At 40.5% G+C, this 14,496-nt stretch overlaps 2 protein-coding genes across 4 annotated transcripts; both read left to right on the top strand.

Annotated features, from left to right (window-relative positions):
* The first annotated feature begins 45 nt into the window (after positions 1–45).
* Positions 46–3,496, top strand: LOC107387559 (dual specificity protein phosphatase 13A). The gene is made up of 3 exons (XM_015962581.3): positions 46–443; positions 1,920–2,137; positions 2,608–3,496. Exons 1-3 carry the CDS (start codon positions 316–318, stop codon positions 2,817–2,819), a joined length of 558 nt encoding a protein of 185 aa, XP_015818067.1. The 5' UTR covers positions 46–315; the 3' UTR covers positions 2,820–3,496.
* A 1,966-nt stretch (positions 3,497–5,462) lies between these two features.
* On the top strand, positions 5,463–11,617 carry LOC107387558 (dual specificity protein phosphatase 13B). Of its 3 annotated transcripts, XM_015962579.3 has the most exons (5): positions 5,463–5,602; positions 5,761–5,828; positions 9,596–9,773; positions 9,864–10,084; positions 10,870–11,617. In XM_015962579.3, the coding sequence occupies exons 3-5, from the start codon at positions 9,619–9,621 to the stop codon at positions 11,058–11,060; spliced, it is 567 nt and encodes a 188-aa protein (XP_015818065.1). In that variant the 5' UTR covers positions 5,463–5,602; positions 5,761–5,828; positions 9,596–9,618; the 3' UTR covers positions 11,061–11,617. The 3 variants fall into 3 exon arrangements, with proteins under 3 accessions (XP_015818065.1, XP_070401754.1, XP_070401753.1); XM_070545653.1 differs by lacking the exons at positions 5,463–5,602; positions 5,761–5,828 and having other exon boundaries at positions 9,183–9,773; positions 9,864–9,942; positions 10,049–10,084; positions 10,870–11,045; XM_070545652.1 differs by lacking the exons at positions 5,463–5,602; positions 5,761–5,828 and having other exon boundaries at positions 9,183–9,773.
* Positions 11,618–14,496: the final 2,879 nt, after the last annotated feature.

The raw sequence follows: 14,496 nt of genomic DNA, 5'->3' as shown, positions 1-14,496 counted from the left end.
AGCATAAGCGGTGCACTTTAACAATTCCACCATAATTACGTCCAATTATCACTGCTTTATAGAACGATTCATCACAGTTTGAGGTTTAATAAACAAGAATCCCACAGCAGAGGGGAAAGCAGACCCCACGCTGCAGCAGTTGTTGTTCTGCCCTCCGTGTGCGTAAGACTACACGCTAGGTTAGGCACCAAATTGGGTAGCTGTCCAGTGACAGCACCTGCTCGCACTGATCATCTGGAGCTGAAGAAAGGCTGCTTTGACACCACAAACATTTTGGCTATAAATCGATTCGAGACAAGAGATTTGGACTTAAAAATGCCGACCCAGAAAGACAAGAGAAAAGAGTATCTAACTGTGAAAGACCTGCAGAAGGTTTTGGACTCTTGTAAGCTGCACCTCAATCAGATTGATGAAGTGTGGCCAAACATCTACATAGGAAATGTGTAAGTATGAGTTTGACTTCAGATTTAACACAAACGCTGTGTAGTTACAGGGAACTTTTAGTGTTTAAAGACCAAGTTCACTCATTCTTTAAACACATTTGTGGTCTCTAGTAAAAATTGATGCCTTGTGATTCGACCTCAGTGGGAACAAAAGCTCCGGCGCTCCTGTTTCTGGAAGTAGAAGTTAGCTGGAGAAGAAGGGGGCAGAAGACGACAGGATTTAGAGTCTAATTTCCTGATATTCAGACTTCTCGCCTCTGATTGGCTGACAGCAGCGACGACTCCATTTGCTTTGCAACATGATGTTTTATCTCCATAAATAACACAAGCCTGAAGGAGTTCTGCTGCATTGTGAAGTTGCTAATGCTAACAGTTAGCTTCTACTAGCCAAGACGTGCTCTACTCTCTCCTGGACGCTAATTCAATAACAGAATTCCACATCACAAGCCCAGATGGGTGAGTCCATGAATGTTAAATTACAGTGTGGCGTACATCTGGCTAACCTTTCTGATCTGAGCTATTTCCTTTGGCAGCTAATGCAGGAAATAGGGGTAGAAGACAATTTTACCGTTCAGCCTGCACGTGAAATTCATACTGACTGATTACATTAAAGGAGTCATCACATGTTACTACTGTGGATTTCTACATCATATTATAGTCTTTTGGGTCATGAAAATTATTTGTATTGGAAAAATAAAATAAAAAGTGCTTTTCTGGCCCTTTTTTGATGTTTTCTCACAAGGGCACACACACTTTTTCTGCCGCATACACAGTAGAGTATTCAGACTTCTGCCTTACCGTTTGAATTTCAGGCACGTTTCTCAGTGTTGGAATGGCCGCTCTTTTTAGACAAACCCTTGATGCCATCTTCGCCTGATATTGCCCCAAATTTATAAAGCATTGTGGCTTCAAATGGTTAGCGCAGACACCGAGATTAGTGGGGAGAGTTTCGGGAACAGCACAGTTCAAAATAAAATAAATCCACTGGTCCATTTTTGGTAAAACAAACACGTTTATGTGTGGAGTTTGGCAGTCAACAACTGAGCCGCTCACATGTGAAACTCGCGCCGACATTTTTTGTTCTCCCGATTTCAGTAATGCCTTATTGTGACGACATCAAGGCCAGAACTCAAGGACTTGTTTGGGAGTGCGCATGTTCGTGGGGTGCACGTGGGCTGGTTGAAGAAGCCACGAGTTAAAAACAATCCAATGATAAATACCGGCTTCCCGGCTAGTGAAAAATCATTAGGAAGCCATTATATACATTTTTTCATGTAAAAAAGTGAAAATTTCAAGTGATGATTCCTTTTAAAAAAAACAAGTAAAAAGAATTTCTCAGTGAACTTGGCCTTTAACTGTTTCCAAAAGCTGTTACGAAGTGCTCCTTCCACACACTGAATCACTCTGACATAAAATGATTCTGCTGTGACGCTTCATGCAAGTCTTGAACCTCTTTCTGTCTCTTTGTCTCGCTAGGGCAGTAGCCCAAAACAAGGCTGCCCTGCTGAAATTAGGTATAACTCATGTGTTAAACGCTGCTCACTCCAAGCGAGGCAGCATAGGGAACCACAGCTTTTATGGCAACGACTTTGTGTATTTTGGCATTCCAGCAGATGACTCAACTCACTTTGATCTGGATGTTTACTTCCAGCCTGCAGCAGATTTCATTCACAAAGCTCTGAAGTCACCTGGTGGTAAGAACCGCTACAGTTTTCCCTCTTATTTTCAAATCCCCACTCATAACATCTTTTATTTTATTTCACTCCTAATGGAGCCAACCATTCGCTCCAGTTCTCACATTGTGCTGCTCTTTCAATGTCACCTGTCACCACAACGTAGCACAGCTCGTACCGCTATGGAAATGTTCTTTCAGTGTTAGTAATAATAGGAATATTCCCTTGCAGAACTTAAATAATGTAATAGCTTCTTTCAAAGGAGCTAACAAAGAGAAGACGAGCTGGGATTAAAAAGACAGCCAACCCGTCTGCAAACAGGGCACAAAATGAACAAGAAGGAGGAATTGTTGTTTCTATTTTTAGCTCAAAACAGCACACACACAAAAAAAAAGAAAATCCAAAATGTGACAAGGGGCAGCCATGTATGATATTAATACAGCTTTCTCTAATCCTTCCCTCATACCTCTTTCTTCCTTCGTGCTCTTCAGGGAAGGTTCTGGTGCACTGCATCATGGGAATGAGTCGCTCGTCGACCTTGGTGCTGGCCTACCTCATGATCTACCATCACCTTCCGCTCAAACAGGCTTTGCAGAAGCTGATCCAGAGGAGGGCCATCTATCCAAACAGGAATTTCCTGGCTTTGCTGCTGGATCTGGATCTTCAGCTGACAAAGAAAAAGAAATCGTGCCAGATTCTGTAATCCAGTCCGGAGGTGTTCAGACTTCTCACCCTCACAGCGGTAGGGTTCTTAGCAGCTTGTTGGCCCAGCGGTCCAAACTGGGATGTTTCCATAGAAAAGCTGCTGTCAACAAGTGACAGAATGTTCACAAGACTTGGTTTAACAAGACAAAGTCAGTGGGGCGAAGGAGACTGTTTCTACCAGAATGTTGTGCAGTAGCATTGTCTTAGATTTAATTTTATTGCATTTACCTGAACCTAATATGTACATGAGTTTGTGATCAAGATTCTGACCCAGTCAAGTTTCATTTGCTGTTTTTTGCAACTCCTTTGAAGTCTGGAATGAATTTTCCACAAGCCTTTAATTGCAGCACTCTGTTCAACCGCTTCAGGTCAGTTTTGACCCTGTGCCATGATACTGCCACCACTGTGCAACTGAAATGGTGTTAGAAGAAAATGCAGCAAAGATTTTGGTATTTTTAGAGCTGTCGTCTTACAGTTGTAGCTTTAGATGCTTGACTGAAGGTCTAGATGTGTGGCGTGATAATAAGTTTGGGTGTTTTTATCTCAAATGAACACCAAGCATTGAGTTCTTTATAAAACATGTTAGTTAGGGCTCACATGTGATTCATTTAGAGGCTGAAAATGAGAAGATATTTCTTTAAAGACAGATTGTTTATGTCATGGTTCACATGGTAATGTAATTCAGTCATTGTTGCCAAAGGAAGATTTCTCAATGACTTCCTAAAGAGAACAGATGTGAATGTGAAAGGAGACTTTACACCTGTTAGCTCATTCAACAGCTTCAGTTAATTTAAATAAACACATTTTCTGTTTTATTTTTTCAGAAAAGGTAAATTAAAGGTGTATAATGTGAGAACGAGGAAGGAGTGACATGTGGTCAGATGTAGGTACTGCAGCCTATATTTTGAAAACACACCAGTCACTTTTTCACTACTGTTCCATGAGTTTTGTGGCCAGTTACGGATCAGAACCAGAAGATTCTAGATGAGTGAAGAAGAGTCAGTTGGTAAGTAAACGCATGTCACTGTCATATCGAGTTGTTGGTAATTGAAAATGTAGCTTCAGGTATTTTTAGAGCCGACTATTTGCTTCTAACTCACCTTTAGCATTGTTAGCAATGTTAGCCTCTAGCCTGCTAAAGTAAAACAAAAACATGCTGTGGCTTCTTAGGGGTACAAGAAATAACTTTTGCGCCACTTATGTTTACTGACTTTGGATCTTTACATAACGTTTCTGCGTTTTGCTGACTGGTGACGAATTACAAATGCCAGAGCTGTAGCGCTGACTCTGCGACCGACTCGGCTCACATGTTGTAAACAAAGACTATGGCCCTCTTTGACCTTTTTGAAAGGAGAAAAACTGACAACCCCCATGCAGTCGGCTGAGAAGGAAATCTGTTTAAATGCAACCTTCCTTCTTTTCTTCATGACAGAAAAATTAGACTGTTTTGTGATCATTTCACTGTAAAATCCTTACATATTGTACCTTTAACTGGAAACTGCTTGGCCATGATGAACTTACTTACTTACTGCAAATCTTAATAAAGCGTTAGACAAAGATGAATATTAACACAATGACTTCAGTTATTGATGTAGACTTTTTTTTAAATTGTGACCAAATGTAGATTTGTCAGCTACATCAAAGTAAACGTGTAAGAAAAGGACTCACTGGTCACACACAGAGCCCACATGTATAGTTAAAAGTACAAAGACAATTTAATTTATGTTCCCATGAGGTCATTTTTCAAAATGTAACTTCAGCCAGCTGTGGACAGATTCATAAAGTTTTGTAACCAAAAGACTTTAAAAATGTCTAATTATTAGATTAAAGGTAGCAATTACTGCTACTTAAAGTTTTATGATGTTTTTATTTTTAAGTAAGGTAAAAATACGTTTTCATCAGTATTTATCACAACAGAATGAACCAAATTTATTATGAATTGTGTTTTTTTAAGTGTTTTATATTAGTAAACTTTTTGGACTCTAGAAAATTAATAATAAACAATCAATAACTTCTGTCCAAAACATCGTTGTTCAGATTGTGAATGGTCTTGGATGACTGGCTCACTGCTGCGCATCAAAAGCTTTTAAAGTTAATCGAAAAACTCCAAACATCATGATAAAGAAACAGCTCCAGAGGAGTAAACATAATCATGTCTTTCTGTGGACAGGAACAACGTTTCTAAACACAAATTGTGTCACTCAATATTTCATTTGCAGACAAAGATTTAGCAGTAAAATCAAACACCTGCAATCAGACGTTTTTGGTGTTTGTAGACACGTTCTTCTTCTTTTGTGCTTTTATTCAAGACTAATCAGTACCGTTGCATAAAAGATGTTTTGTTTTTGATGGAGAAAAAAATCATTAAAAGATCTTGATGTTTTTTTTAAAAAGGTGGAAAGGAGGCTTTGTTCACGATCAGACGGCAGTGTGCTGTTAAAAAAATTTCACCGCAGACAGAAACAACACCAAAGAGAGTCAGAAATCTGAAGCATGGCAGCACTGATCTCATTTTCTTGCTATTAAAAAAGAAGCTGTGTCCTCTCCCCCCTTCTGTCCTGGCAGCTTGTGTAACCTTTAAGGAATGCAGAAGATGCTGCCAGAATTATTTTGGGCTGTGATTCAGATGTTAAAATAGCAAAAAAGGTTGCAGGGTAGATTACCGAGGAGAACGCAGACAGTTGTGCTGTCGACCTAGATGTAGCTCCTGAATTGAGAGACGATGAAAAGCAGCAATTTCAGCCAAGACAAGCGTCTGCAAACACATTTACTGCAGATATGGTGAGTTGGAAGACATTTATCGCTGTCTACCGTATAGAAGTGATTGCTTTTATCATATTTGCAAGTCAAACTGTGACAAATTATTGTTCAAATCTATGTTTGCTGCATTTCCTAAAGGTTGTTGTACTTTCTTTCAATTATTTGCCCAACAAATGTAGACGAAGCACATCTAAAAGGCTGAAAAGGAAAGCGTAAGTCATAACCACCGAGAAGAAGGCCTGAGGAGGTAAAAAAAAAGACATTTCACTTGCCCTCCGTGTTAACTGCAGGCATTTTCCCATACAAAGTATCTTTAATTACACAAAAGTGGAGCAGAAAGGACAGGTTAGCCTGAGGGGGAAGGCGGGGAAAGCAGAGTATATGCACCAGGGAAATCAGTTCTCTGTCCCCGATGGTGGGAGAGGAGGGAGGGAAGAGCTGAACCTCTAGATCAATGAGGAGAAAGAAAAGCCTCCAGGTATGGGCTGCTGTTGTGTAAAGATGCACTTCACCCTGCCTCCCAGTGCTCACACACTCACGGAGCACCGACTGGGTCATTTGCAGCTTTACCTCTAAAGTGACACGCTCAACAATCAGAAGCAGAGATGGATGAAGCCATCGTGATCTGCACTTCCGTGTGCCACAGCAGAACAGCAAAAGGTCACTGGAACACATTCTGGTCTCAGTGACTCATCTCTAACAAAATCTCCAAACCCTGAAAGCCACAGGAAGAATCTAAAAGAGACGCCGGAACAATGAATACACATCAGCTGAGAACCCTGAGCCTGGAGCACAGTAACACACATACATAAATGGATGTTATTGTAAACAGTATGTATAGTGAAAGTGGAGGCAAAGCGGGGTGTGAGTTGTAAAGTTGCAGATTAGACTCAGTGAACAGAAGGGAAAAGCTTTTCACAGACCTTGAATACCAATTTTCTGCATCTCTGGAGAATAACTCTTCCAAGAGCTGCTGAATTTTAAATAAAATAAAGAGCATTATTGGGTCATGTTATAATTATGTGATCGTGTGCAAGTGTGAAGTGTATTTATTATAAACAGCCAGTGCGTTTAAACCTCCCTGTAACTCTTGGTGTTACTATATAATAGAAGTTTTTATTTACAACTTTAAAACCATTTACAAGAAAAGAAGGAGATGCATGAAATAGCATCCTCGTTGTTTAAAAAACAGATTTGTGCTCTCACATTCTTTTTGTTATTAATGTAAAATATAGTTTACAGTTCATTTTTTCTTTTTATGAAATTCAAAAAGTTCTAATTAGATTGAATTAATTCAGCTATAGCTCAGTGTTCCCAAATAAGTAATTTCAGAGCACTTTGCAGGAGAATAAACACGGCTAATTAAAACCTAGTTATAAATAATGAGGGAATCAAATGCACTCAAACAATAATCTGATCTAAACTAATTCAACTGCGTGTATTAATACACTAAAAAACATTACTTATTAACTGAAAGCATAAACTGAAGTTATGGCTAACTCAACGTAATATTTTTAAAGTACTTTCTGACAGCTGGGTCAGAAGGATTCTTACTGAGTTGGTTATTTTTCTTTGTATAAATTTATTTGTTTATTCTGACGGTGGTTTGTTTAAAATCTCTCAGCTTTTTATCCAGAACAATCAAAAAGATTGAAAGTGATAAGATTAAACCAAGTGAACTATTTCTAGTAACAAATACTTTAAAATAAGTCCAACCACTACAAACAAATACATTTGTAAATTAATTAAAAGTGTGGCACGCTGAAATAAAAACTTAATGATTGTTTCTGATTATAATCGTTCACTCTGAGGTTTTTATGCAGACTGAAGATGAAAATAGTCTCCTACGTCTATCTCCTGCATTAGCTTCTAGTAGAAAATAGAGGGTGAAATTCTAGGATTTCAAAAGCCTGACAGATCTATGTCACACTGTTAGTATTCACATGGACTCACCCGTCTTGACCCATGACGGGGAAGGCTGTTGTTGGTTTAGCGTCCAGTAAACAGTTGAGAACATTGCAGCTAGCTGTTAACATCTGCAATTGCACCACACAGCAGAACTCCTTCAGGGTTGTGGTATTTGTGGAGATAAAACTTCAACGTTGTAAAGCAAACTGAGTTAGTGGTAGAGTTGCATTGCTGTTATCCATCCTGGGGCGAGATGTCCAAATATCAGGAAATAAGACTCCAAATCCTGTCTTTTGAAGCTCAGCTCTGATATGGCTCACTTCTAGTTCCTGGAACTGGTGCACCAGAGCTTTTTTCCCCAAGAGTATGATTTATGACTCCTACTAGAGACCACTGCAAATGTGTTGAAATAAACGAATGAACCACACCTTTAAGCCCTCGACCCAACCAAATATTTACTGCTAAAGCAAATGTTTTGCTATGATGCTTTGTTCATACCTGGGACTGGTTTGTGTCCTGGATGATCCAATCCCACAAATCCCACTAAACAGGGGTCTGAATGGATTAAAGATAAACCAAGGATTAGCTCAAAGATGATTGCTCAGATCATATCCAGATGTGGTTGTGCCCTAAATCCTGAGAACATGAATATGTCCTCCTGGGCCACCCTGACCATCTACTCACCTGACCAGAGTCAACACAAGCAGTTCTTAACAGCTTAATTGTTGTGTTAGGTCAGAGACAGGTGTAATCTGGAGGAAGGAGTATCTTAAAGACCAAGTTAACTGAGAAACTAGTCATTTTTTAAACATGATAGGTCACTCTGAGTTTCCAGTGCAGGCTGAATGTGAAAATAGTCTTCTACCACCATTTCCTGCATTAGTTGCTGATAATAAAAAAAAAAACAGGGAAACGCTCAGGTTAGAAAAGCCAGTCAGACCTATGTCACACTGAGCATCAGCACTCATGGATTCACCCAACTTGGGTCCAGGAAACAGCAAAGAATATCTTTGCTAGCAGAAACTAACAGTTAGCATTAGCAACTCCCCCACACAGCAGAACTCTTTCAGGATTGTTTTATTTGTGGAGTCAATGTTGCAGAGCAAACTCAGTCAGTGGTAGAGTCACATTGCAGTTAGTCAGAGGTGAGATGCCCAAATATCAGGAAATAAGACTCCTGTTGTCTTCTGCACCAGCTAACTTCTACCTTAGGTAACGAGCGTCAGATCTTTTTCCCCACAGAGATCGACTCACAAGACATCCATTTATTTTAGAGATCACTGCAAATGTGTTGAAATATCAAGTGAAATTGATGTTTAAAGCCATTTTCATAAATGATGGTAGGATGGTGCAGGAAATCGACCAGTGGATGAGGGCTTCATCTGCAGTCAGGAGGAGGTTACTCTGATCTGATGTGGTGAAGGAGGTGAGCCAAAACACAGAGCTCTGGATTCTGTCTCACGTCTGGTCATGATAATTGGATCATGAGTCACATAAGATCCTGGAGACAAGAGACTGAATGGGCTGGTTCAATCCTTAAATAAAGGGTGAGGTGCTCCATCACCTGGGAGGAACTTGGAGTACAGCCACTGCACCTCATCGATACAAAAAAGTGAGCTGAGGTGGTTTAAGCATCTAAATACAAAGCATCCTTGTTGGTCAATTACAGGTCAGTTACACCCTGCTGCAGACACAGAACTCGCTGGAGGGATTATTTGTCTTCTCTGGCCTGGGAACATCTTGGGATCCTCAAGGGAGAGCTGGAGAGTGTCTGTGGAGCATGGGGACATCTGGTTTTATTGGCAGAAAGTGGATGTTTTAGAACTCCTTTGTAATTTCTTTCAAACTGAATTGTAGTTGTTCAGAGTACTGCCATAAGTCCTTGTCATTTTCCTCCTTGTGGTGATTTAATAGACTGATATGAAATGTTAGCCACTTCAAAACAGACACTTTTATTCAGGGCCTCCTTCATGTCCACCCCCCACCCCCCCACCCCACCCCCAAGGCCCTGTGCCCTAAAGGCATGCTCAGTAATCCCTGCATGCCTCTCACAGCCCTTGTGGTACAAAGTTTGTATTAATAACCAGCCTGTTATCCATGTTGTAGAAGCAGAAGTGGAGCATCCAGACATGCCCAGAGGTCTCAGCTGCCTGGCGAGCCCTGAGGTGCAAGAGGCCAAATATGAGACCCCCTCACTGTCAGAGCTGCACAGACTAATGTGGACAAAGAAAGGGACCAACAACCACATGGATGAGGTTCATCCTAGGATTTATATTGGCAACATGTGAGAACTAATTAAATGTCCCATCATTAATGACTGAAAACTATTTATGAGCATTCCCTGTTTACAGTGTTGGACATTTTTCCTTTGTAGGTACGCAGCCAAAGACAAAAGGACACTCCAGGCTCACAACATTACTCATGTGCTCAATGCAGCTGACGGGAAATTCAACGTAAACACAGGGCCTAGCTTCTATAGAGACACCAGCATTACTTACCACGGAGTGGAAGCTTTTGACATGCCATCGTTTGACTTGAGTCCCTTCTTTTACCCGGCAGCCAATTTCATCAAGAAGGCTCTGAGCTCGCCAACAGGTGATGCTCACAGGGTTTCGCCACATCTTTTTCACACGTTAACTTGAGGAAGACAAGGCACAGATTGCAGAAACGTGTGTCAGTCAATTTTCATTACAGCATCCCCCACCCCCACCCTTCCAGTTGTATTACTCATTATAATGCAAATCAAACACTAAACAGAATATCAAGCTAATATCTTCCCCCTGCGGTGGTCTCCTCACATAAGCTCAGACCTTTGTCAGGAAAATTAGTTTTAAATGGATTGCTCTGGTAATTTGTAAGCTACACTTTCATTGGACATGGAAATTACAGAATTATGTTTGTGGCCTGTGCCTGCACGGCCTGTTATGCAAAGTGAAGTCAGTATCAGACATGACAGATGAGGCCTCCTTCTTCATGCGCTGGCTGATCGGGGGCTCCAGCGTGTGGCGGGTTGGGGGGGGGGGGGGGGGGGGGGGGTCTGCGTTAATCCCCAGCAGAAATACACAGAAGCCAAGACAGTTCAATTACTCGCTCCTGTGCTCCCTAATCCCCAAGCTTGATAAGAAACCAGGGATTAACGTGTGTAGAAACATTTGTTGCAACATTGTTAAAAACTTTCATTCTAGGGTCAGAAGGACTTTTCTTTTCTGTAATGTTTATGGTTTTTAATCCTCAGAGGAGTCACAAATTGGACATTTAGAATAATGTTTTAGACGATAATCCATTGATTGAATGGTTTTAATGTTGAAATGGAACCGGTGGGGTGGTCGAGCTCTGAAATCAGCCACAGAAAATGTGTTTTTGTTTGTGATGATTTGCAGGTAACGTGTTTGTCCATTGTGCCATGGGGCTCAGCCGTTCATCCACTCTGGTTCTGGCCTACCTGATGATCCATGAGAACATGACCCTGGCAGACGCCATTACGACAGTCAGCGCCAACAGGAACGTTTCACCTAATGAGGGGTTTTTGGAGCAGCTCAGGCGGTTGGACAGGAAGCTGCACTGCCATTAAGCAGCTGGTGCATCAGTGCTGCTCAAATCTTGTAACAATGAAGATGTCAATGGAAAATCTCTTTATTGTCCTTTTGATACATATTTTTGTTTAAAGATTAAAGGAAATGCTTTAAATAAAAAAAACTTTATAAAATCTGATTTCTTTAAAGAAATGTTTTCAAGATCGATACCAGGACTGGAGAACAGCAAGAGAACAACTGAAGGGCTTTTGATTGGAGTCGAGTCAGCAGATCCAGATGCAGGTCGGCAGTCAGGAGACTTGAAGCATCGGGTTGAATCATATATTGTTTTGTTTGGAATAGCTTTGTATCGTTATCCAGTGTTGTATCCTCTTCAGAAGATGAGTTTATCACCTTTTTATTACTCCAGTCAGTGTTCTTTGTTTAGGTTTATTTATTATTTATTTCAGTTCATCTTGCATCGTTACTCATCGTCTCCTTTACCTATGCTTCAGCTCATCTCACACCAGCTCACTAATCATCCTCTCCACTACAACCAGTTTCTGCTCACCCATTGTCACGGTTTGATTCTCATTAAAGTTTTGATTTCTTCCACAAGCTCCTCTTGCCCTGTCTGCAGCCCTCTCTACACCATCAGTATAGATAATTATAAAGCATGTTAGAATAATCTAGCATATTATATCACTGTTCAGAAATACAGAATACATCACAATTATTAAAAAAAATAGTATATTTTTATAAAAACAGATTACTGTGGAATATTTTTGAAAACCTACTGAACAATAAATACCATTTCTGATCAAATATAAATTATTAGAATATTTTATATTTGAGGATCTGCCTCATAAACATCTTCCTCCTCTTCATCTTCATCATCACTGATGGCGAGATTGGTTGGCACAATAACTGTCCTTCTCCATTTCCCAGAGAAATCTTTGTTTAAAACTGCAAAATAAATTCAATATCATTGTTATAATTACTGTTACCATGAATTAACATATTCAATTCAATTCAAATTCAAAGATACTTTATTCATCCCAGAGGGAAATATTAACAGATTTTACCTAAAAATATTTGTAATTTCTTTTACTTGTTCAGGGAATATGATCAAATATGGCAGATTTGATTTTCATGCTAAGAATTCGCCAACTTCATTGAGTTTAACATTTACATCACATTTATTCTTATTTAGCACAACTAGTCTACTTTGTGATGTGAGTTTCATAAAGCAAGCATTGTTAGTTTTAGAGATCTGACCGTAAACACGAGGAGACCGAGCAGTTTTCTGGCTCTGCAGAACCACCAATATTTGGCACCTTATAGCCCGGCACTGATTGGTGGAATGGCGCCATGGTGCAAACCGTGACTAGCTTGATCTCTGATGATTGTTTGGGTAAAATCCCATAATTCTAAGAGTTTGTGAAAAGGCACACCGACATCATTTATGATGCAAGTGGAAGTGTCTAAATATAGACGTTGGCTCTATAAAGGGTTAAGAATCGGGACATCCGCTCGCACCAGGACGGAATTGTGAGTATTGGGAATGGGCCTAAATTACATAAATCAGCTGTGTTCATGATCTAAAACATGCAGGAAAGGTGCTGAAAGCAGACTGCAGTGCCAGGTATGTCAGCTCAATTTATTTTAAATCCAACAGGGGGCAGCCTACCACTCCGAAGTTGCAAGTGCGATATTCTCTCTAAAGAATGTGGTAGGGGTCTGATTGACATTTCATTAACCTTGTAAAAGATCATTTTAGCCATACTGGCTCAAAAATGATTAAAAAACATCAAAACTTGCATTTGTCGTTAACTTTTACTGATACAATGTTTTTACCTCTGTAACTCCACAAAAACCTTTTAAGAAGTCCTTGGAGGATTGCCCACTTGATATCCTCAGAAGGTTTCTGTTTGTCTGTTTACCTAGCAAGAAGGTTACAGGTTCCAATCCCATCTGTGCACAGACCAAAAACACACGTTAGGTTAATTGGAGCCACTAAATTGTAGTGTATGACTGGTTGTTTGTCTCTTTGTGTCCCTGTAATGGACTGGTGACTTGTCCAGAATGCCCCCCGCTTCTCATCCTCTGGATGCTGAAGGTTGGAACCAGCTCCCCTCGACCCTGTGGAGGAACAAGCGGTTAGGAAAAGTGAATTTATCAGGGATTAGGCACACAAATGTTTCTCTGACACACAGTTGCAGATTTTGCCAATTTCCATCTGTGGTCTGATTCACAAAGTCACCTTCAAAAGAACTGTTATCAAATATGCACTGAGGGTTTTGCACAGTTCATTCCGTGTTCCGCAAAAATAACTTTGAAGGTCTACAGGTGATTCTGCAAACTCCTTAGACCCAAGTCCATCCTCAGATTGCATGTCAGAAGCCAGCTAGATCTGTGGAAGTGTTTTCCTAATGCTCTCTGAGTCCAAATAGGTTCAGGACTGAAATGTGACAGGCTTTACTTGTTGGTCTGAAAGCAACAACTTTTCTGAACTCGCTGCAGAAACAGGTTAATCATCTCACCGTGGCTGGCTTCAGGTGGAAAACAGCTTTTTTTTTCTCTCACAACAACAGCGTTCATTTGATTTGTCAGCCTCAGACATCTCTCCAGAGAGTAACGTGTGTTTAACAGAGAATGATTGTCCTCAAACTCACAGCACCTCAATGAAAATGTCCCAGGAAATAAAAACAGCACTGATGGTAAATATAACAACAGACCATAAACGTGTGGATATAATCACTCAGAGTTGGTATTCTTGGCTGTAGATGGTTTAGCATCATTAGATGGTTTGTTGTTTGATGGTTTTGAGTAGAGAAGCGTCTTTCCCTCATCGGATCGTAAAGTTTTCCAACTCTCAGTTGCATATTAAGTTGAATATAAATCGTGATAATTATATAACAACTCTAAGGTGAGAGTGAGCCGAGGATGTGAGGTCAGAGGAGGAGTCAGAGTATCAGACACCACCCACCTGCGATCTGCTCAGCCTTCTGCTGAAGAACAGGCACCCCATCGGAGCTGTCAGCGAGGTTTGGCCCAACCTCTTCGTCGGAGATGCGTAAGTGACAATCTCACTTTGGGGCCCTGCTGCAATGTGGTGAAACTGTTGCTGCAAACAAGTGGCATAGTTGGCCAAATATAAAATCTGTACATTTGAGTCATGCATGATGCATTTTGCAGGCATCTGCCTCCAAAGATGGCACCAGGCAAGAAAAACTGCTAAACATGGATGTTCTTCTATCATTTCTCATGTTTTTCACAGGGCGACAGCTCAGGATAAAACAGAATCTGGAAATAACATGTGGTGAATGCTGCAGATGGCCCGCAGCACATCGACACTGGGCTTCGTTTCTACAGAAACACAAACATGGTGGATGATGGAATTCAAGCTCCAGACTGCAGAGATCTCCACTTGAGTCCATTCTTTAGACAGATGGTAGATTTCATTTACGAAGCTCTGAATCAGAAAGGTAGGAA

Source organism: Nothobranchius furzeri, chromosome 16, assembly GCF_043380555.1.
Source record: "Nothobranchius furzeri strain GRZ-AD chromosome 16, NfurGRZ-RIMD1, whole genome shotgun sequence".
Classification (NCBI taxonomy): Eukaryota; Metazoa; Chordata; class Actinopteri; order Cyprinodontiformes; family Nothobranchiidae; genus Nothobranchius; species Nothobranchius furzeri.
Note: the sequence above shows the minus strand (reverse complement) of the source record. Positions and strands in the feature narration are given on the sequence as shown.